Here is a 24,073-nt window from a genome sequence, read left to right as displayed (position 1 = left end):
GCTGCCGCCCTCGCCGGCCGGCGGCGGCTCCGGCGCGGGGCGGGCCGGGCTGGGCGGCTGCTCCGCGGGGCCGGCCGCCCTCGGCTGGCAGCGGGGACTGAGCCGCCTCCCGGCGCCGCCGGACCCGCGCCACGCCCGGGGCCCCCTGCCCGCCGCGCCGTCGCCCCCTCCTTGGTCCCGCGGCCGTCCCCCCCCCCCGGCCGCTCCGCCGGGCTTGGGCGGAACGCCTTCCCGGTGGGGTGTCCGTGGGGAACCCGAGCTGCTCCTCCCCCTCAGAAACTCGCCCCGCGACTGCGGTGTGGGAAAGAAGGCAGTGCCTCCTTGGTCCGGGGACGGGGGGCGGTTTCTCGGGGTCATCACTCCGGCCAGGGGACGAGTCCTGCAGGAGGAAAGCGAGCAAGGGCGTGGCGGCTGGTGGGGCAGGTGCTGGTGCGTTCGGTCTGTGGTGGGTGGGCACAGGATAGTGCAGGTGTCGAGGACTAATGATTCCCGACAATACTGTACTGGGAAGTCTGACGGGGAAGTGCTTGGCCATCGAGAAACATGCCAGCTAGTCAAACTAAAAGTAACTCAGAAGATGGACATGAATTTTATGTGGCTTTTTTTCCTGGGGGGGGAAAAAAAAAAAAAAAAAAAAGTTAAGAAAAAGGATTTGAAACATCCTAGACATATTTCCAACATTTTTAAAATTACTGAAACATGAATAGCATTTTTCAGTTTGGGGGTTGTATTTATTTGTTATCTTTACTCAAGACAATTGCCTCTGCCTTTCTCCAAGTTTCTGAAATTCTTATGGGATGAGGGAATTTCTTTCCACGCAGTCTTTTATAAATCCCTTTTGCTTCAGGATACCAATGTGATCCTGACAGAGCTGCTGAAAGCTCTCATTTAAGTCTTTAAAATCAGCTTGCTGGCTGATGGTCTCAGTGGCTCATCTACACATTCGCCAGATCTCCTGATCTGTGATGGACCCCCTCAGTTAGGTGTCACCTTCTGCAACCTACTCATACTTTCATGCTTTCTCCCCAGGAATTTCCTTCCTATGTGTCAAGACCATGTGCTTCTTCTCAGTGTCTAGTGAAGCTGCTGAACTCTGCTCTTAGCCCCACAATCTATACGGCCAAGCTGTGCCTCCCCTGTGCCTAGGTTCATCCCAAAACCAGTGGAGGAGGAGATGGATAGTGGTGTCCAGTCCAGGACTGACTCAGAATTGCTCTTCAGGTCCATAGGAGGACTGGAGTCTAGGTGCACTGACTAAGGCCCTGATGATCTTCACTCAAGTAGGTTGGGGCTCCCAACTCTTGCTTATAGGGCAAAAGCTCCTTTTCAACACAGCCCAGCACCTTCAGTCCCTGCCTGGCTGTATCATAGGTGTCGCTCCCTTCAGCTCCATCTCCTGGGTGAACCTTGGACCTGTGTTTCCAGTTCTGTTCCTGGCACCATCTCCTGTTGCTCCTGCCCGAATTACCTGGGTGGACCTTGTACCTGGTTCATCACCTCACCTCATGTGGGTGTGCCCATTAGTGTCTGCCCTGCTCTTGTGCTGCAGGACTCTATCCAGGCTGGTGAGGTTGGATTTTGGCTCTGATCATCCCTAGATCATCTTGCCATGGGACAGCCCAGCTCTTCTGGTCCCTGAGGCTGTGGTAGAATTGCTGCCCAGAAAACTGGCAGCAGGAGGACTCAAGGGAGAAGAAAGCCATCAGGCAAAGGCCAGGGATAGAGGCATTCACATGAATAGGGGAGGAGTAACCATGTTTTTCTTGGTGAGGAAGGTAGTGCTAGAAAGAGCTTATTTTGGTTTCCTTGTCTCTTGGCTGACCTAGTAGGAGAAGGAGCAGAGCTAGCCATGCTCAGGCAACACTGAGTACTGAAAACGGCTCATGTGAGTGGCTTTGTGGAAGTATTGCTGAAGCTGCCACGCAGGCTTTTCTGTCATATTCCTGGGCAAGCAAATGACAGTGACTGGTACCTTCCATCATATGGGTGAAGAGAGCTGTCTAAGCAGTGAAGCCACAATCTCCAAGCTAAGGCCATTAAACCTTTTCTTTCCCTCACAAAGGAAGTGTAGAGGGGGAAAGTGGGCTGAGGAAAAAATTATTTGTGTGGGGTCAGAGAAAAAGCCATGGAGGTTCACTTGAGTCTGGGGTCATTGTCAGTGAATTTCTAGATATAATGTTACACTTGACTGGGGTGACTCTAAAGGTAGGTTCCTTTGTCATTTGTCAAAAACTGTCACTTATGTAGGATGGTTTTACTTGCAAATTCAGCATTCGAAAATGAGCCCACAGAATGGGAACATGTCGAAACTGCTTGAAATAAACTTAGTTGTAACAACAGATCGATTTGTTGAGAGATCTATCTGCTGTTTTCTGACGCAGCTGCAAACTACGTTTAAGTGACACGGAGTTATTTCACACGTCCTTAACGCAACTGTTATGGCAATGTGGTCTTTGCGTCGTTTTCTTTCGCGTTTCCCCCTCCTTTTTTTTTTCTTTTTTTTTTTTTTTTTTTTTTTTTTCCCTTTTTGGTCCCCGAGGAGAGCCAGAGCCACCAGCGCCAGCTTCTTCCTGTCCCTGTGACAGCCGCGTTGAGCACAGCCGTCCGCCCGAGCGCAGCCCTGCCTGCCGGCTGGGGCAACCATCCCCACCCAGGACTTCGGGCATGGCGCGGCCAGAGCAGCCTCTGACGGGTTCCCCTCGGTGCAGGAACAGCCGCAGCGCAGCTCCCGGTGCCGGGGCTGTGCCCGGCGGGCCGGGAGGCGCCGCCCAGCTGTGGGTGCGGGGCGGGGCGGCGCTGCTCAGCTGTGGGTGCGGGGGGTGTGGGCGGCGCTGTCCAGCTGTGGGTGCAGATGTGGGCGGAGCACGGCGGCGAGGGGGGGGCGGGGCGGGAGAAAGGAGGCGGCCGGACTGGCGAGCCCGCCGAACAAGGCTCCGCCCCCACCCCGCGCGCCGACGCGCCCAATGGGCGGAGCGCGGTGCGCGCTGCTACCGCGAGAGGTTCCGTTGAAGCTGGCGCCGCCATCTTGGAGTTGGGAGAGGCCGCGCGTCCCGTTCCCGTCCCTCTCCGGAGGGCCAGGGGCGCGGGGGGGGGCCGCGGGAGGCGGGGGAAGCATGGGCCCGCGGCGGTGAGTTCGCAGCACCCCGCCGGTCCGCCCGTCCCCAGGGAGGCCGCGCCGCGGCGGGCGCGGAGTTGGGCGGGATGGTGCAGTCCTGTTCCGCCTACCGCTGCCGGAACCGATACGACAAAGAGAAGCCCATCTCCTTCCACAAGTGAGCGCGCGCGGGCACCGGGGCGGGGCTCGCGCCGGGGGCGGGGCCAGCGCGGGGCCGCGCGCGCGGGGTCCGCGGGGAGCCGGGAGGGAGGGCGCGCGAGCAGGCGGGTACCGACCTACGGGCGACAGACGGACAGACAGACAGAAGGACGTGTCTGTTAGCGGCTGCTGAGGGTGGGGAGCCTCGTCCGCCCCTCCCGGCGTCTCCTAGGGGAAAGTCAAGGGACGGGACCCTCTGAGCCGCCTGTTCCAGAGCAAGAGCGGGCTGAGACCCACGCCCCGCTACGGGGCAGAAAGGTTTTGGCGCCGGCCAAACCCCGCCTTGTAAAGATTTCCAGAAAATCTGAAAGTGCCTCTTGCTTGCAGGTTTCCTCTTACAAGACCCGATCTTTGCAAGAAGTGGGAAGCTGCTGTTAAGAGGAAAAACTTCAAGCCGACCAAATACAGCAGCATTTGCTCAGAACACTTTACCCCCGATTGCTTTAAGAGGGAATGCAATAACAAGCTCCTAAAAGAGAATGCTGTGCCCACAATATTTTGTTACACTGAACCTGGTGAAAAGGTAAACCCAAAACACACATGGCTGCAGGTACCGGAACGTGTCGTGCACGTCACTGGTTGCAGTGTGGCAGGGCAGCGAGATGGGAGAGGATGCAGGCTGGGAAGGACGAAGGGTGGCAGGATGCTGAGCCTGTCTCCCTGGGGTCTCCAGGAGGGCTGTGGTGACTGAAACACCATCAACAGCTGTGCTTGTTTTCTGTGAGGCTCTCGGGAGGCTTTGGAGTGCAGAGTGTTGTACAGGCAGACACTGGCTCTGACCTGTTCATGTGTCCACTTAATTCAGCATCCATGTGCTGAATTAAATGGAATGGCAACAAAGTAAGAAGGTATTGCCCTGTAGATAAGATATTCTGCAGCATTTCCTGAATATTCAGAGACTGAGAGAGTTTTCATTAATGCTTGCAAATGCCACTTACTCTCTTCCCATGGCTGATGGCTACTGCTAGCATGGTGGATGCTGACTGTGAAACTTAACTGGCCTCTTTAAGAGGGCTCTGGTCCCTGGCTTTGCAAAGTTAAAATGTGTGTCAGAACCTTACCTGCACCTCCTATCTGTCTGTCCTGAGAGTACCTCTGTCTTGCGTTTGTGTTCAAAACCAGACTGGTCTCTGACTTTTCTGATGGTTGAGTCTTCTGTGTGGGGTATTCTTCCCTTCATTGTACCACTAGAGCAATTTACTGTGAGATGCAAGTCACTTACGAGTTCTTCTTGATGTAATAACTTCAAGACAAGAATGGAAAAGATTGATTTTTAACTCCTTTAAAGGATATGAAATATCTAATCTCTTATTGTTTGACCATAAAGAAAGTGGCAAAGGAGACAGTGAATAGGTAGAGTAGATAGAGTACGTCTGGGGAACAAAAGTCTTAAATGGCATGAAGTGCACTGAAGAAAACTCAGATTTTTCTTGTTCATTTTTTATCTACAGTATTGGAGTGCTGCAGAAATAAAAAGGCAACACATTTGAAAAATGAAAAGTGGTTAATAACAGATAAGAGAATAGAAACAATGTAAACAAGGAGACAGATCGTTTACAGGGAAATACGGCTGTGTTTTTTGTTTGATTACACTTCCTTGCTTATCTGTGCAATACACATTTTCTTCATTGTGTGTAAAATACTTGCAAATTTTTTTACAGTCTGAAGGCTGAATGGGTGTATAGGGTAGTCTGCAAAAGTACTGCTGGTGCAGCAGGATTAGTAGTGAGCCACGTTCCCAATTTCGCTGTCATACCTGGATCTACAAAAACAAAGAAGAGTGAGTGCCTTTTAATTCTGAAGGATTTAGTTTTATTCTTATTTGATTCATGGCACTTTTGAATAAACTGCCACATATCTTCAAGTAGCAATGTAATAACAAAGAATAATAGTGGTTGTTTTGGAGTTGAATCCACACTGATTTTGAAATACAGGTTTTTTTATCTTTCACACTATGTAATTTGGTATATTTTCTTTTTCTTTACTTATGTCTTAGGAGAAGTATTTGTTGGCTCGAAGAAGTAATTAGAAGCCACTGATGATGTCACAGAGATACTGAAGATCTGTTCTCTGTGATATGTTGTGACAATAATAATTTGTATATAGAGGTAGCATATACTCTATAGCTTCAAGTAGAAGTGTCTGTGAATTCAGCAGTCCAGCAGTGAGCTGATTTTTGCTTTTGTTTCTAGCAAGAATGAGTATCTTTTTGCAGGCTCTACCTTTGCTTTGTAGGGTTTTTGGTAGAAAAATTTGATAGTGACAGCTGAGTTACAGATGGTGCAGTTCTTTAGTGCAGGGATAGGGTCAAGTTCTTTGGAATATTTGTATGTAAATTAGGTAGGCTAATAGCAGCAGTTTTGTGTAACTGAGAAATAAGACTAGTAGTTGGCTGATTTTGTACTTTTGTGTGATCAGTTATATTTGACTGCATATTAAACTTCCCTTTAATGCCAATCGGCACTTTCCTTCAATACCAATCAGCAAAGTGCCTTTTCAGTTACTGTTTGCCAAGTGTCATAGTTTGTATGAGGGACAGGTAGACACTCAAACATCTGTCTTGCTTGTATGTTAAGTCAAGGAAGTTAATGATACAACCTTCAGATCTGATGAGCTTGATACTTTGACAGTGAGGACTATTGGCTGTTCTTAAAATCAACGTTTTCCTGATCCTTACCTTACATTTTTCTTTATACTAACAGTATGGGAAGGTGGGTAGGTAGAAAAATTGTTCAGTGCCTCTTTTACTGAGAATGTTTTAAGCTTTCTTTTTAATAGGCAATATGCAAGCACTTTGGTTTCAACAGTGGTTTTTCAATCAACATGTGCACAGAAGCATTTCTGAATTATACTGGACTCCTTTGGGGAAGAATTTGATTATCTGCTTTGGCCCATACTCAAATGGCTTGGGATCTGTATTGTCATGACCTGTACAAGCAGACCTAGCAAGAGCAATGTCATAAAACTTGCAGTTTTATCTGAAAAAAAATCTCTGCAGTGGAATTGAGCCAACTGATACTTTGCTGCTGCCAAAAGGAAGAACTGTGCTTCTCCCCTGTCCATTCCATCTGCCAGCTATGCAGTCCTTTTTCTTAACATGACCTGGCAGTGTGAGCTCACAGTCCAGAAAGCCAAACGTGTCCTGGGCTGCATCCAAAGCAGCATGGGCAGCAGGGGAGGGAGGGGATTCTGCCCCTCTGCTCTGGTGAGACCCCACCTGGAACCCTGCATCCAGCTCTGGGGGCCCAGCCCAGAAAGGACATGGAACCTTTAGGTGAGTCCAGAAGGCCAGGAAGATAACCAGAGGGATGGAGCAGCCCTCTTAGAGACATAGGCTGAAAAAGTTGGAGATCTTCAGCCTGGAGAAGAGAAAGTGCTGTGGAGACCTCACAGCTATGTTACACTATCTACAGGAAGCCCAAGAAGGCTGGAAAGGGACTTTTTAATAATAGCAGGTGGTGACAGGCCAAAGGGGTATGGCCTTAAACTGCAGGAGGGCAGGTTTAGTTTAGATATTAAGTAAAAATTCTCCACTGTGAGGGTGGTGAGGCGCTGGAACAGGTTGCCCAGAGAAGCTGTGAATGCTCCATCCCTGGAAGTGTTCAAGGGTTGGATGGGGCTCTGAGCAACCTGGTCTAGTGAAAGGTGTCTCTGCCCATGGCAGAGGGGTGTTGACACTGGATGATCTTTAAAGTCTCTTCCAACCTAAACCATTCTATAACTCTGTGATTCCTACTTTTTCCACGTATGTGATACCTTCTGTTGCATTGCTTGGACATTTAATAATGGACAGAAAATTTATGCAGTGGTAGCAGGAGATCAAGTAACTTTCTGTCATTTTAGCACTTATGTTTGAGCAAAGAGTAAATACCAAGGATGAGAAGGCTGCTTTGCTGTTGAAGAGCTGTTTATTTTGGTTCATGATGTGTCTTTTAACCAATTATTCTGCAGCCCAAAACCAATAACAGAGTCCCCTCCCAGTTGAGAAGGTTGGTCTTACTGTGTCTACTTCTTTGCTCTGCCAGCCTATCAGCCCGCTCAGTAGTTCACCCTTATTCTACCTCAGCAGACTTCTGGTGTGTTTTTGATTAAGTTAGCTGATAGGTTCAATTACATAGTAGTATGATGCAGCAGAAAATAGGAGGCACAAAGGGGAATGGAATGGCAGCAATGAATTACTAGGTCATCTGAAGTCCATTTTATGCAACTGCAGTCTGTGTTCTTGCTTCTTAGGTAATTATATAGATTTCAAAAATCTAATCTTCAAAAAACCTTTTTAGACATCAAGGCCTTGAGTTTCAAAGAGCTCTTAAAATGAAGCTGCTTAAAAATGTGTCCAGTTGAGAAGCCAGACAAAGCAGGCCCAGAAGTGTTTGCCAGTTTTGAAAATCATGTATTTGAAATCTATTTTTTAATTTAAATCCTGGTTGTTTAAGTTATTCTGGAGCTGTAATTGTGTTGTAAACAATGTTAAGCATGAAAATGTACATTTTTTTCTTGTTCTTTCTAGTCTGAAGAATTTGCAGAGCAGCCAGAAGATCCACTGCCACCTCCTCCACTGCCACCACCTCCACCGCCTCCACCACCACCACCACCACCAGCAGCTCCCGTACTTACACAGTCTCCATCAACTCCTTCTTTTCATTTGTCTCAAATAGATGCCAGATTTGTAGATCCAAGTATTGGATTATTGATGCCCCCTCTGCAGACCCCCAGCAATCTTGCTGTTTTTTGCGATCATAACTACACTGTAGAGGATACAGTCCATCAGCGAAAAAGAATTCAACAGCTGGAGGAACAAGTTGAAAAACTGCGGAAGAAGCTCAAGACAGCGCAACAGCGGTGCCGGCGTCAGGAAAGACAGATTGAGAAACTGAGAGAAATTGTTCAGTTTCAGAAAGAAAAAGACATATTGGCAGGAAAAGGCTATGTGATTTTGCCTAATGACTATTTTGAAGTTGTAGAAGTACCTGCCTAGCAGTCATGAACATCAGTTTTCACTTTGGTAGGCCAAGAAATTTAGTTTCAAAACTAAATTCTTTCTAATTCTGTATGTAAGACTTTCCAGAATTCTAAAACCGTAATTAAGCAGTAATACAAATAAGATCGTATTTTTCTTCATTGTCATTTCTGTTTGATACACTTTTAATATATTGAAGATGCAAGCATCTCAGAATTAGAATATGCAATTAATTTACAAAAATCTGAATTGCTTCCAGAAGGAAAAGATGCAAGATTGAAGACACAGGAAATTTACTTTTTTTACAATGTTTGTCTTATGCTTACAGGGGCTGGGAACTGAATCTGGCTGAGAGTGAAGTTTAGGTGGTTGTACACCTAGTGCTTTGTCAAGACTTAATGTTGGTTTTGGTAATCCCCAGTAAGTAGTTTTCACTGATTTTAGAAAGAACAGAATTAGGTCAGCTAACATCTGCAAGTGCTGCAGAAGGATAGTTAAGATGCACATTTCAGTCTGGGAAAACTTCCAACTTCAGTTTGCTATGCATTTGAAGCACTGCAAAAAGTCTTGATTCCTGGATCCCTTTGGGTGAGGTATGTAAATGAACCTCGTCTTTTGGAGTAACTGTTCACCACATGTGTGTTTTGAGGGTGATGAGGAGAATTCATTAGCATAGCTAATGAGAGCTGTAGAAACAGCTTTTGTTTTGAGGGCACTTAAAAATAGTCCTGAAGTACAGAGCTGAACTGAACATGTATGTTACTGCACTGTCGGCAGGATCAGTAAGATAATGTACTGTTTACAGTGACTGCTTGCAAAGGCACAGTGGTAATATACAGTTCCAGTATGTTGTAGGTCATCTTCCTGTAAGCACTGTAACTGGTATTGTTCTTGGTTTTGAAATTAACTCGCATGTCAACCATCTGTAGCTTCAGGAAATGAAGTAAGTTTGTTCTTTATCCAGGGAGTCAGATGTTCATGTCTTTGCAGTACACAGTGGTTTTATTTCTTTCCTTTTTTTCACTCCCCAAAGGGTATCCACCAAAGGGCAAATAGGGAACTAGACTTTGGAGTTGCTTGGTGCTAGACTGGTTTATAATATCTCAAATGCTGCTGCCTTTTCGTCAGCCTTATTAAGACTCTTTCTAGTAATAGATTTAGCATGACAAAGTAGTGCAGCAGTTTGCACTTACTTTCTAATAATTTATTTAGTCAATGATCTCATTCAAAATGAGAGAAAATGGCTAACTCTAATGTAGGTTTCACAGCTGAAATTCCTGGATATACGAGACATGAGGAAAATTGCTTTTCTCAGTCTGTCAACCTTGTGCACAATGTGGGTTCTAGCTCTGTTGTTAAACAAGCCTTGTTCATAATGGCTTTAAAAGCTTCCCTTAATATCCTGTTAGCATGACATTTTGAAATATTTCAAACCAGTCTTGATACTTCTGACCTCACTCATGCCATGTGTCTATTTTCCCTACCATTTCATACACTTAAAATGAACAAAAATGCCAATGCTTCCTTTTGTGTACATTTATTATACCCAATTAAAAATTTGAAAAGCAAATGATGTGTTATATTTTTAATTACTCTATCTTCTCTTTTCCCAGGGTTTTGCCAAAATTGTCTTGACATTTTGCATTTTTATTTTCTACTAGTTTCCTTGTTTAGATGCTGGGTTCCCAAGACTTGTTGCTGTTACACTTTGTGTTTAAAATTGGTAAAATTCAAAAGTGTCAAGGAAAAGACATATAAAAAACTGTTGCTATGCTGTTGGCATGTGTGCCAGATAGCAGATTGTGTCTGCTTTCTCTGCAGAATACCCTCTCTTCTTACTCTGCCGGAATTTCAAGTGTGACTTCCTGAGGCACAGTGGATTGCTGCAACACCACACTCCCTGCACCCCAGCACTTGGTTGTATACTCCTGCTACCACCCTTCTTAGGTTCTCCAGTTCTGGTGGTTTTTAGATAGACCCTTCTATGGCGCACTTCAGCTAACTAAAGCAGCAGGTTTAGCTTGTACTGGAGAGGCAGCAGAGGGCCAACAGTACCACACCTGGTACAAGTTAAAGACAGGGCCAAAAGTGGGGCATGAAGAGAAAAAAATCCTTTCCTATGGGTGCAAAGAGCATTATGTTAGCTTCTTATGAAAATACGTGGGTAGCTTCCTACTCTGAATGTTCCACCTGGGCTAAGCTTCCCTGCTTCCTCCCCACCTTGTGCTCTGCCTTCTGTCTCTGTTGGGCCCTTCCTTGGGGTGTTTTAGCTCCATAACCCTTCAGGGAAGCAGCCAAACAAAACTAAGTCTGCAAGTTAAATTTAAGGTACATTGGTAGATGGCTGATAGATGGGTGGTGCCTGGAGTCCTTGTGTCTTTAAGCTGTTTGCATTGGTGAAGTTGATTTAACAGCTGACTCATAAATGTTTCTTTTGTTGAGAGGGTTGATTATTCCTTGTCTGGACAGTTTCAGAAGTAATACGCTGAAAAGGGGAATGCTGCCCAGTTGTCTTCCTTTCTTCTTACCAGAGGATTTTTCTAAGAAGAGATGCAGCCTGTTCTGACAACAGGCTTGAATTTCTCATGCAGCAGCTATTTTTTAAGTCTTGTTAACTCCTGATGTAGTCTGGGCTAAGTGTGGACTTCGTAGACCTATGAGGGTTCTCAGTACCACACAGCTCTGAAGTGGGGAGAAGACTGGTATGAAAACAACTGATTGTCTTTTAGCAATTGACTTTTTATGTACTGCACTCCTCACTCTTTTACAATCTCTCTTGTTTGGTAGCAGTACAGAAAGAGAAAATGAAGGCTCTCTGCTACTAGCAGAGAGGAAGGCTAGGGAAAGAATTCTAGCTAATAAGCACAATATGTTCCACAAGCATGTGTTAAAATTTCCTCTTGTTTTGGGATCTGTTACATCCACGCAATCATCTGTTAAAGAGGTCTGCAACAGTTACTGTTTGCACTGGCCACAACTGGTACCTGCATTAGTGCCAATTTCATAAACATCTCTGAAAAGATGTGATTGGGTATTAAAAAGCAGAGGTTGTAATTGTAGGATAGCATGTGGTTGTTCAATTGTACATGAACTAGCTGACATTTGTTTAAATGCACTTCACTGAAGCCTATTTTATAAACTGAATCATTCAAATAAGTTAGAAAATAGCAAAATTGGCAAAAAAATTTCCACCATTAAATTACAGAAAGATTTATTTTGAAATGGGCAGATGCTTCAACAGATAGGAATTGGAGCCACTTCTAAACAGAAGTTTTGGCTTACTTCTATCTATTGTCCCAATTGCCCTTTTGCTGTGGCAGGGTATCTGACCTATGTGTAGTGTTTGCTTTTTTTTTCCTTCTTACACCTCTGCAAAGTATTAGATTTTCCTGTCTAACTGGGAATTACCAAACTCAGAGGTATGTTTTATAGGGGAAAAAAAAATGAATAGCCAAATACTTGAATTTCTTCTTGTCATGCTGAAGGAGTTCTCTGTTTACTCTCTCAGAGTCACTGCTCTGTTTACTCCTGCATTGCCAGTCACCATCTTGTCTATGTTGTCACTGGTGTGATCTTAAAAACTGTGGCAGCAAATAAAATGTCCAATAAATCTTCTGTCTTGCATTTTCCTTCAGTTCTGTTAGGATTTAAGGCCTTGGAGTCCTGTGTGAATCATGAAGGAGTTCTCTTGCAGCTGGAGAAAGTGCAAAGCAAATCCCACTCTGAATGTAGAAAGAAGGAAAAGAAAATAGTTGCTTGGGTAAAACTAAAACCTCAACAGCTTCTGAATACTTTCCAAAGGACTCCTGTTACTTGCTTTTCTGGACGCAGGCAGTTAGTCCTAGTTGTTTGTTTGTTTCTGTCTTTGTTTCTGTCTTTGTTTCTGTCTTTGTTTCTGTCTTTGTTTCTGTCTTTGTTTCTGTCTTTGTTTCTGTCTTTGTTTCTGTCTTTGTTTCTGTCTTTGTTTCTGTCTTTGTTTCTGTCTTTCTGTCTTTCTGTCTTTCTGTCTTTCTGTCTTTCTGTCTTTCTGTCTTTCTGTCTTTCTGTCTTTCTGTCTTTCTGTCTTTCTGTCTTTCTGTCTTTCTTTCTGTCTTTCTGTCTTTCTTTCTGTCTTTCTTTCTGTCTTTCTTTCTGTCTTTCTTTCTGTCTTTCTTTCTGTCTTTCTTTCTGTCTGTCTTTCTGTCTGTCTTTCACATTTTGCGTTTTAGTCTGTAGCCTTATCTGTTTCCTGACAGCTTACACCTTCATCAGGTAGCTTTGGCAGGGTGGAAAGGGGTGAGCTATAGTCTAATTTTAACTACCAAAAACACAATCTGCTGAAGCATGTTGATGACTGCAGGTTCAGGTATGTAACTCCTGCTGTTTTAAGCACTGCAATTTGTTTACCATACTCTGTCGCAATAATGATTTGTTTGTAAATGAGAAAGAGAAAAACAGGACTCAAAAATATTACAGCAATTGCCCCTAGAGATTTCCTTTTGCACTTGTTCAATGCTTTCAATGGAAACCTAAATGGAAATTTTAAATGGGAATTTTATCTTCATATAGAGATCTTTGAGAGAACTGCAGCATTTTATCGCACAAATATATAGGCCTTATAGTGTTATATAGGCTGAAAGTGTTTAAAAATGGGCAAAAAAAACCCCATTGTGAAGTTGCTGTTTAATCCACTATGGCTCACTTGAAGCAGTTTCCAAAGAAAGTCACCTTAAATATTCCGAAATTAAAGAAAGCATTTAAATCAGTTACTGAGAAGGAAGGGTTCAAGTACCTCTCTTGAGAATAGTTACATTACATTGTCATAATTAAATTATTAATTAAATCTGTCCACAGTCTTGCCACTACTAGTTCAGTTAGCATTGAGTATCAGGCTTTTTCTTGTGCAAAATGAGCCACTGATAATCCTGTAGCTGCCTCCTTCTCTTGTAAAATGCAAATAGATTGTATAGCCTAGGCTCACATGTTCAGGGAACTTGTGAGACATTATTGTCCTCTGCCTCTTAATTGCTTCCAGTGGTCTTTTAATTAGGGATGAGTATGGAGAATACTACCAGACCAGTCATTAGAGAGTTTGGTTTGATTGTTGTTGTTGTGGTGGTGATGGTGGGGGTGATGGTTTTTTACTTTGTTGTGGTTTGTTTTGTTTGTTGGTTTGGTTTGGTTTTTTTTAAATTCATGGAGAACTTGAGCCCCTCAGGCAGGCTTCTCATTTCCTTTCAGGTTTCATTGGATGTAACCATTAGAGAAGCAGAGTCTGAAGCTATAACAGTCATCTGTAAAAGAACCAGTGCTCCAATATTTGAGGTGATGAAAGATGTGTGACTCTACTGGCAACTCTTCAATTCAATGACCTGGGACAGGTAATCCAGAAAAAGGAAGAGGTCTGGTCTCCAGTAATGGTGTCTTCTTTTGTGTTGGGCTTATTTAGTAGCCTGCAGCCATAGTCCAATACTCTCTAACTAAGTTCTCATAGACGTATTCAGGACTTTGATTTAGCAGAATGTTACAGCAATATACTGGAATTGCAGCACAATCCTAATATAGCAGCTGCAGTATCGACACAATCACAATTCAAATATACTGTTGTCCTGGTTTAGACCAAATTTGGGAGGGACCCCTTTGGAGGAAGTTTCCTCCAAAATTTGCCCTAAACCAGGACAATACTGTTCAAATTCCCATTACTGGTCTCTAAATGCTTGCTGTCATGACATTGTGTCCTCACAATTACTGAGAAGAAATATGCAGGTTACACCCAGCTCATGCCAGTTACTGTCTTCCAAGTTGATTTTTTGAGTTGTCTATTTTCTATACTTTATATTGGGCTGAGTCATATACACACTACCCTCCCACGCTGGCCTGGTTAGCTCAGGAAAAAAATTCTCTTGACTAATTATTTCAGGGAAGGCTGTTTATTCAGTCTTAGGACTGAATGATGCAGCTGTATTCCTAAAACAAAGTTTTCCATCCAGTACCTCTTGTGCTGAGATAATTTCATCTTTCTTTACGATAGTTCATTGTTTTTCCTTATATTCTTCCTTCAACACATCATTCTTGTGCATATCCTCTGGGTATTCCTCCATTGCAGGGGTCAGTCACCCGTTCTCATACTTTTCAGGAATCTCACACATGTATTTTGCAGAAAAATTTAATTTTTTTGTCATCAGAAAGGAAGAAATTTTTAGGGGTGATATCTCTTCTATATTAAGAGGAAGGGATCTTGTTCTTGGCTTAAGAAATCCCAAGACTTCCACCTGTACTTACAGGTTTGTGATAATAATCATAGCTGCTTGCTCTGAGAGAAGGAAGCTTTGGATGTCTGCTTTCATAGCTCAGTCCAAATTTCTTGCCCTTTTTTAGTGTGGTTTGTTGTTTTTTTTCTTCTTTATTTTGTATTGATAGGATCAGACTCTTCATTCATCATTTCAGGGATGCTGATGCTGCTGGGTCCAGAGGAATACTGCCTGCATATAAAGAAAATCTAAAGGAAGAGTTTATTCCCAATGGAGTAACTGGTTGTGAACCATCAAGGTGGAGTCTTAAAGCTTTCACAGGAAGTTGTGTGAATTCAGGACACATAAAATAGCCTTACTGATAAATGTTTCAATTTCTAATTATTTTATGCTTCATCAATCAGGCTTGTCTCAAGCTGATACAATATTATATCAAATGATTTTTTGGTGGTGGCTTTAATCTGAGTAATTCTAGGAATTGCTGTCAGAAGAATTTTGATGGTATTATGTCAAGGGACTGAAAAAGAATTTATTTAACAATAACCTCAACTCCTGTTGTATGTGTAGAGTTTCAGTTCTTTTCTCATTTTTTTTTCTTTCAGACAGGGAAATATCTTTACTATTTTTTTTTTTTTTTTTTAATGACAAGGAACTGAAATTGCTCATAGTTTGCTTATATGTTCAGCATAGTGAGGAACTGGGCAGGTTCCTTAGTACAGATACAGCATGGAAATCTCTTGGTTGTGTATAATATAAAACACTATTTCCCCAAGCGAATGCTCATGTATCTGTTTCAGCTTAAAGAGCTCAGAAAGTTTGTAAATTATTTATTTTAAATATAGGCATCCACAAACCACAGTTATAGGATCAGTGGAATTCTGTTTCTTTGGTACTGTCATCAGCTGACAAAGATTTCCTCATGCTAAATCTTCATATAACTATCAAAAATTTGAATAGATATGTAATAAATTTTATACTTAAATGTTCAAGCAAGCTTATCATAACATTACTCAACCTAATAGTATCACTATGGTGATAACCCTCTTTCCATCAGAATTGATGTTTACCTCTTGGCCTGTCTACTGATGTTGCTAGAACTTAGACTTTTTGATTCATACAATAGCCACCAGTTAATTGACATGTGTATGACTTCAGTGATAAGATGTAATTAAATAAATATCTACAAATGGTGCTTTCTTGTGTTGTTCACAGTGCTGCCTGGATTCCTATACCGAATAAAAGCCCAGCCTCTTTCAGCACCTTTTACTCCTTCAGTCATAGAAGAAATCAGAAGTTTACACATACAGGAGATGTCATTATCCTTGCTTGTTTTTCACAGTAGGATTGCCACAAAATCATGCTGCCTAGTAAATCTACCATCTCTGTGATGAGATGTGAGTATAGAAGTAAGACTTTTCTCCCTGCTAGAAATCTTTTATAATATTGAATGGTATATAATTTTCTCTGAGTGTTCCTTGTGTGCTGTCCCCTTACTCCTCTACAGTTTTACTCTTCTCTTTAACAAAGGTTCATCTGTTTTTTTCCTAATACTATCAGAATTTAAACATCTGTGTTTTCCAACACATCTTCTGATCTTTTGTACATGATAATGAGACACTGACCTACTAAGTTACAGAGCTTGTCAGCATTTGAACAGGGAATTGAATTCAGAAGGTGAGGCAGTAACCTTTTATTATGGACCGGTAACTTTTTGCTGTTTCATACTATAAAATGTGCCACAGAGATGAAAATGGAAAATGCTGTTGGAAACAGGATTGGAATGAAAAGCATGTCTCTGAAGACTGCTTTGGGTTAATTGGATGGGTTTGGCCTGAGGAAAGAGGAAAAGAGGCTTAATATTTCAATGGATTTCACTCTCTGTGCTTTCAATCTGAGTTTTGCTTTTATTCTGCTTGCCTCTTGGTTCCTATACATAAGAGATATAAAAGTGAGCTTAGCAATTCCCACAGGATGGGAGAGCTTTCTGAGCAATGTCATCACCACCGATGTAGCTTTCCCGCTTTCTCTCTCCCAAAAAAAAATCAACTGTAAAGGACATGTTAGTGCTGAAATGTTAAAAGCCTAACTGAACATTTTGGGCAAAGCTTTACTGAGTCCTGTGGAACCATAATTTGTTCTTTGAATTTCTGAAAATGGTATTGTATCATTAGGAAGTCCACCATGGACTTTTCTCAGCTTTGTGCAGAAGAGAGTTTCTCTTCTGAGAGAGAAGGGTGCAATGAGAGCCTCATTGTCTCAGACAAGACAAAGCAGCATTGTTCTTTTGGAACAAAGCCATGAAGTCATGTATAGCTTCAGCTGCCAAGTGCTTGCTCATGATGTCACAACAGGAGACGAGCTCACAGCAGTGTGGCAGTCTGCTGTGCTGCTGTCAGATCATGGTAAGATAAAATCCAGCTGCAATGATAAATGGTTTACCTGACTAAGGTGCCTGATAGCATTCCTATGCAAACAGTCATCTGCATTACCCACAGAGGAATTAAACTCTGCCATCTTATTATTGCTCCTTTTGAGTTCACTGATTGTCATGTTGTTTGCACCTGGTGTTAATGCATCAAACTCTCTGGGCTTACTGAAAGCCTAAAAACATTACAAACCATATGAAATCAGGTCTGTTGGCTGACTTGCATTAAAAGTGAATGTGAGGAGTTGCCTCAGTGCAGAGATACACGGCTGATAATGTGGAGAAGCATGACAGCAGCCCAATCTGGCCTGAAGCAGTTAAAAGGTGGTTTTGGGCCTTTGTGAAGTTTAGTGGAGGTGGCATTTTTTCTGTAAGCTCTATCAGGGCCATGCCAAGTTGTCTTCTGGCACTCTGCCACATCATCCCTTGACTTGCCAGGGGCTGGTTCTACACTTATCAGCCTTCAGTTGGAGAACTGGACATCTTCCCAGCCCATTTTTCTTCTACCATGGGAGTAGTCTGCAGACCATTTTGGCCGTTATCCCATATGTTCCTTCTCCTCCTAATATATACAAATTGTCAGACTCTGCTCCCAGTTCAGGGAGTTATTCCAACCCAGCATCAGTTTACTAATAGGTGAAGTTACCTGAATTCCTTTAGGTTAATTCTTCTGACTAGGCACAGGCAGGCCATTAAAAGAGGGAATAGGTTATTCTGAAATGGTAGAAAAGACAAAACTAGTTTTTGCATGTTTTATAGGTAATGACAATTATGCTTTCTAGTGAGGTGAAGATGTAAACATTTAGTTTTGTATTTAGCTTCTCTGGCTTGTAAGAAGCAAGACAAATGACAGATATTGAAGACGTCATCGAGTAGAGACAGTTTAGGTCTCAAAATCCTCCCATTTGCTGTTTCATAACTTTCAACTATTTCATGAACTTACAGAGTTTTAAGGTATATTCATGAGTTATCCCAAATAATTACAAAATTATATCAAAGAATTATAAAACCGTTACTATCAGATAATTACAGGACATTTGATTACCTAACATTATTTTCACATCACTTTTGTTATGATTATATATTGCCCAAAGGTTAATTTTTGCAAATTACATGAAAAGCATACTCTGACTTCATTCAGAATCTGTGAAAGCATCTGATACTCTATACTATGTTTACACTCATGTTTAACATCAATTTTTTCCATAGTTCTGGGCTAGCTGATATTATTCAGAACTATTCTGTTGAGGATATAGGCTATTATGCATGCATGTCAAATACCTTTATTTCTTCTGTACTCAGTACTCTCAGGCGTGAAGTCTAACGGGGTTTTGTTTGTACATATTCATGAGCATGGTTTTGTAAACTCTTAACATAACAAGCAAATACCTGGAGGTAGACAATATGGAATTTAAAGTATACAGGTAGACATTCAAGAGGACTATAATGCTTCATACAATAAAGAAAATTCTGGAAGTTATGTGAAAGTTGGTTTCTAAGTCTACATTTAAGTATACTATCTTTGTCTATGAATCAGTGAAACTAGAAGCCCAAAATGTCGCTGATGTTCATAATTACAGTCTTGCGTATACTGTTTTTGGTTCCTACCTGTAAACATTTCTATCTAATTGTAAGAAACATCTAGAAGGAATAAATATTTTTCTTTATGAAGTATTTGGCAATAATCCCAACAATGTAAGACTTAGCATGGCAAGCAGGCATCTCGGGATAGAAGGCTCTTATCCCAGTTCAAACCCTCAGGCAGGAGCCTTCAAAACAGTAGAGGGCTGATATAAGCCCTGCTGTGGCACCCTAGAGAAGGGCAGGTAGGAGTTGGCAGGTGGTATTACATGAATAACCCCTTGCAAAATCTCTCACCACTGTTCTCCCATGGAGAAGGTGGTTTTATGATACTTTGACAGAGGTGAGGTTTGATCTGACAGAGCAGTTTCTGCTTTTTAGACAGGGATGATCTGAAGTAAAATGTATGCACATCATAGGACCCTGAATTTTGTGAGGCTGAATATGGCTGAGACAATTAGTGCTGCTGCATTTTCTCTAAAAACAGTAGTTTTCAACAGCACCACAACGGCATACAGTGATATAACGAAGAAAGACACAAAGTAGTTTTGGCTTCCAAACATTTCTAATGAAATGTGGTAATTGTTTTTATCTTTTAGACAGTCCGGAATTACTATCTCTGTCAAGATACATTTCTAAAGCAAAAAAAGCCTCCTTTTTTGGATTGCATGGACTACGTGGACCCACAGGACAGCCATCTCTGTTGACTCAAGAAAAGATCATAGAGCAAATGCCTGCAAATGGCGGCAGGAGCAGAGCTTATAGAGGTCATCCAATTTCTGACAAAGCATATGATTTCGCTGAATCTTTAAAGGATCCCCCCATCTTCCCATACCAGATAGAGCAGCTCCAAAAAGGAAGTTGGTCAGCTACAACCATTCCTGCTGTGTGCTGTCACATCCAAAGAGAAGTGGATAAAATTAACATAGCTGCGCAAAGAGCCATGCAGCTTATCGAGGCTGTAGGGCATGGCAGGAATTGCCCTTCAAATTTTGTGATTGCCTTGCGGTTAAAAAGCCTTTATTAGATCGGAATGAGAAAGCAGAACCTCTTGTTGTAGAGCACTGCATGTGTTGGGGTAAAGGCTTCTAGATAGCAGGTTGTAACCATTGAAAATGGGAGGCTGAGGCAGTTAGGCGTGAGCCAAGTTCCTGTTATTCCTGAAACAGTTGTCCTTAAACCAGATTTTTCTCTCACATTTTGCAAAGTCTTGATCCCCTGAAATCGTCCAAGCCCTGACATCTGAACAGCAAGTCCATGATGCTGCAGATAAAATTTGAGCTGTGAGGGGCATTTATGAAAGCAGAGATGAGCTTGATGTAATGGAAAGAAACGCTGAGAAAATGGCAAAGCTGAGCCAGACCTTTGCTTACAATTATTAACACAGTACAAATGGGTTTGAAAATTATCATATTCAAAGCTAGGTAGTGTCACCAAAATGCAGGAAGTGATCACAGTGCTGCAAGACACACTCCTAAATGAGACCTCACTGTAAAGTTAGAACTGAAAAACAACTATTTTAATGCAGAAGGTAATGCACCGCCTATTAGAAATATTAATGCACATGGAGTGATGGAGAGCCTCTGCACCTCCAAAATACTGTGTCTCACTCCTGGTGAAACACTGGGAGGTTTTTACAGAGCTATTTCCAGCAGTCAGTTGCGTGGACTCTGCACTGTCAGAAGGCACAGAGACTCGGCTCCGTCTCAAGCCTGCATTCACACGGACATAGTAGAAAGGGGAAGGAGGGCAGGGAGGGCTTCCTCATGGTAGGAAGGTGCCAAGGAAAACCAAGGACTAAAATGACTCTTGTTCTGCAAAACCTTGCCCCTGTACTTGCAGAGCCTGTTCATTTGTTCCACATGTTTCACCGCTGCTGACACAACTGCGTGGGTGCAACTTGAAAGAGTTCAGTTCAGTCAGCCTCCTGGAGGGCTCCCGTCAGCCCTTTCTGAGCCCGCTGTGCCGAGTGCCTGCGTGCTCCTCGGCTGACACAAAGGCAGGAATTTTCGTCCATGAGTTCCTAGCACTTGACGTTACACCGGTCTCCCAAACGGAGCTCACGCGGCGTGGAATAGGCACGGCAGCCCAGACGAGTGGGCCGCAGCAGCCGTGTGCATTCCCTGGGCAGGGCTGGGAGTCCTGGAAGCAGCAGGGCCCTGCGCTGCCCGCCTCCTGCCACGGCGGGGAGCTGGGACAGCGGCCACGGCGCTGCGCAAAGGCACGGAGCGGGCAAAGCACCTTCGCTCGGCCTGAGAGCGGGGGAAAGGAGGAGGAGGAGAAGAAGGTGGAGGAGGAAAGTGGCGACTGTGCTGGGGCACTGCGGGAGAGACGAGGGCGGGGTGGGATGTAGCGCAGTTCCTGTAGGAAAAGGGTGCGTGGAGGAGGAGGGATGGATTAGAGGGGAAAAGGGCGGTCAGGGAGAAGGTGAATGGGTTTTGCGTGGTGTGGCCGGTAAGCAAGCCAGGAGAAAGACGGAGGGTGTTTGGGGGGACAGGAAGCTGGAGGAGGGCGGACAGAATGGGTGGACAGATGGACGGTTGCCTCCAAACTGTTCCATCTGGCACATGGAAATGTCTGGTGCTGCAAAAATTGCTGGTGAGCTGGCTAAAAACAGCTCTGTTCTTGCCCAGTGAAGATGCACATTTTGAGAAGCTGCTAGTGAGGAGAGGTGTCTGCTGCTGGCCAGAACTGAGATGAGAAGGGACCTGAGAAGTGCCAGGGCAAAGATGAGATTCCAGGAGTTCTGTTCCCACCCCATTTTTGCTTCAGAAACTGTCCCTTACCTCCTAAGGGCAGGTGTTCATCTGTTGGCTTCCTGTGTCATGCCAAATGATACAAGATGGATTCAATCCTCCCTTGGGAGCTCTGGGGAGCCTGGCTCTATCACAAGTCCTGGCACTCCAGGTGGGCTTTCCTTGGCTTCTGGCATATTACCTACAGGGACCAGGGAAGCTGAGATGGGTTTAGGAGGCAGAAGACATGTCTTCCTGAAACGTGTCTCTTGTTCCATAGCACTGCCTTACCTTTCTTTTCTTCCTGGAGCAGACAAACCCAGGGGTACAGCAAACTCTACTTTGCCTCTTGGTTTTGGAAGCAAAGCCTCACAGTTCTGGTTCAGAGCATCTCCCATCTGTGTCCTTCCTCTTCACCATCCTTCTCACTTTAATCCAGGTTTCCCACCCTCTGATTGCCAACCAGCTCTGTCACCTCCTGGAATCTGTTTTCCATGCTTGACTGCATGATGACTTAGGACTGTCCATCATAACCCTGAATTTTCAGTTGTTGCTAGCATTAACCATGTGGGCTCAAACTGATGGATCTGTGCCTCTAGGTAGATTTCTCTTTTTCTTTTTCTTGGCGTTTTTGTTGCCTAGAGGGTGAGGTCCAGCTCCATTGTTGTTTGTGCCCAGACAGTACCTGGCTCTTTGCAGCCTGGAATTGCAGCCTCATATTAATTCCAAATCCCATGTAACCTATGGAAAAGCAAAGGTATTTTCTCAAAAGAGAATAGTCACTCAAGTACTGCCACAAGCAGAGTTCTGCCTGATAATTAATTTGCTATCTCAGGGTGGATGCATCTCACGCTTCATGGTCCATCTGGCAAAATGGAGTATTCATGCATACCTTCCTTTCCAAAACGTTGGGAGTGCACAGCTGCTTAAAGACTTGTGAGCAGAAAACAACAGGCAAACAGAATTTCATTCTCCAATACTCTCCTCTGGCTGTCTGATAACTCCGGAAGCCAATGACCAGGCAAACCTGGTCCTTACCTCTAGGCAGTGGGCAATATTTCCCTCTAAGCAACTATCATGTAGTAGCAAAAAGCCTGCTCTTGTAGACAGATAATAAATTAACTCCATTGCCTCAAGGCAGCATGCTATAGCCCTGTGAAAAACAAGTGTCTCTCATATTGTCTAACAGAGCAATGCCTGAAAGCCATCTCAGGCAGTAACTACAATCAGAGGTGTCTGTGGGCAAAGGCTTGCAGTCATGAAACAAAAAGATGGTATAAAAAGAGGAGCTTTCCTGTGTACCTCAAGAAGTTGTGTGCTTTTGCCTGGTGTTGATTTAATATGGAAACTGAGAAGTTACAGCAGCTGGTGTTGAAAGTACACTTCAGTGAAGATGGTCTTTTGGTAGCACTCTTGTTTTTGCATGGCTTTCTGCATCTGAGATGAGGAAAGGTGCAAAAGAAGCCTGCTGCTCCTCTAGTCCTGCTGGGTGACCAGGGGCAGAACTGAGGAGCTAGGAATGGCCCTTGCAGATTTCTCGTGTGTAGTACAATAGTGGAAAAAGCGAACTTGCTGAGTTGCTGCCAGTGGTCTGCCTGAGAGCTAGGGATGAGGTAGGTTGCAAGGCCATAGAAGGATGAATAAGTGGATAGGACACTACAAGAATGCTACTCGCAGCAGCAATGTGACATTGAACCACACTTAAATGGCAACTTTTTCATTACAGAAAGCTGAATAATCTGGTAAGATTATAGCTGCCAGTTATCAGTCCTCTGTGAGGACCTTAGATAAGGCAATTCTGAATCACAAAACTTGTGACTGTACCAAAATCTGGGCCTCTGCAAGAAGTGTACCTTGTGTTGCAGCAAGAAAAAACAGGCTTCCCATATAAAAGTCAGCAAGCAATTGAATAGCCAGCAAGAAATAATCAAAGCAGGAAGAGTTTGGGGTCTGGGGACAAGCTAAAATAATTTTGCCTGCCTCTTCCTTGAACTTGAGAACTTCAGGAGAAAACCTCCTCTTTAGAGAGATATGCCAAAGTAACTCTTATTTGAGAAGAAAACAGAGAAGATTCCAATATCCTTCAGCAGAGGAGTGTCAGGGGGATGGGAAAAGAGGAACCTGCATCCCTTTTGATTATCATCAATTTCTGGTGGTTTCTGAGAGGAGCCTTGTATGAGGTGTTACTGGGGAGGACTGACAGAGGTCTGGCTACAGAGAAACTGGCTAAATAATCCTCACTCCCACTGCTAAACACAAGACCCTGGGGCAGCATTCTCTTTTAAGCTGTGCCAGTGGATAGTACTGTGCAAGCATTTCTGTGCTGCTGTCTGTGATGTTTTGTGTATGAGATACAAATTTAGGAATCAGCATCGTTTTCCCACTTACATCTTGCTGGGTTTTTTTTGTCCCCGAATCCATTTTATAGCTTCAGATTAGCAAGTGTAGCATGAAAAATGAATAAGCTAAGTTAGATCTGTAGAGAGTCTGTCTCTATTATTGGACCAACCAATGCAGCTGGAGCAAACAGATAATCTTGAAGGCATCTGATTTATCTTTGGATCTGAACTGCAGCCTGTTGGTTTGTTGGGTTTTTTTTGAGCTGTAATTAGCAGTATCATAAAATATATTTTTCCTCCATAAAAGACTTTCCTCTTGCATACTCCTAGACTGCAGTGCTTATAGCCATCTAAATACTGCCACAAAGAGAGATCAGTCAGAGTTTAGGACCCAGAGTCCTGTTTAAGGCTTACAGGATGAGACAGCTGACTGAAAATCAATGAAGTGTGATTTACCAAGCATCATAATGAGGGCAAGATAAGGCTAGAA

At 43.5% G+C, this 24,073-nt stretch overlaps 1 protein-coding gene across 1 annotated transcript; it reads left to right on the top strand.

The window, feature by feature from the left end:
- The first annotated feature begins 2,992 nt into the window (after positions 1-2,992).
- Positions 2,993-9,843, top strand: THAP1 (THAP domain containing 1). Its single transcript, XM_005530919.3, has 3 exons — positions 2,993-3,272; positions 3,641-3,836; positions 7,824-9,843. Exons 1-3 carry the CDS (start codon positions 3,202-3,204, stop codon positions 8,289-8,291), a joined length of 735 nt encoding a protein of 244 aa, XP_005530976.1. The 5' UTR covers positions 2,993-3,201; the 3' UTR covers positions 8,292-9,843.
- The last annotated feature ends 14,230 nt before the right edge of the window (positions 9,844-24,073 follow it).

This window comes from Pseudopodoces humilis, chromosome 4 (genome assembly GCF_049639895.1).
Source record: "Pseudopodoces humilis isolate 2021_Gansu_Grassland_sample_001 chromosome 4, ASM4963989v1, whole genome shotgun sequence".
In the NCBI taxonomy this organism is placed as follows: Eukaryota; Metazoa; Chordata; class Aves; order Passeriformes; family Paridae; genus Pseudopodoces; species Pseudopodoces humilis.
Note: the sequence above shows the minus strand (reverse complement) of the source record. Positions and strands in the feature narration are given on the sequence as shown.

What these genes read in the sequence shown, in the direction of transcription:
- THAP1 (XM_005530919.3), top strand. Translation starts at nt 3,202, where the DNA reads ATGGTGCAGTCCTGTTCCGCCTACCGCTGCCGGAACCGATACGACAAA. An exon ending in AAGCCCATCTCCTTCCACAA is followed by an intron (nt 3,273 to 3,640) that starts GTGAGCGCGCGC and finishes TCTTGCTTGCAG; the next exon opens with GTTTCCTCTTACAAGACCCG. An exon ending in ACACTGAACCTGGTGAAAAG is followed by an intron (nt 3,837 to 7,823) that starts GTAAACCCAAAA and finishes TGTTCTTTCTAG; the next exon opens with TCTGAAGAATTTGCAGAGCA.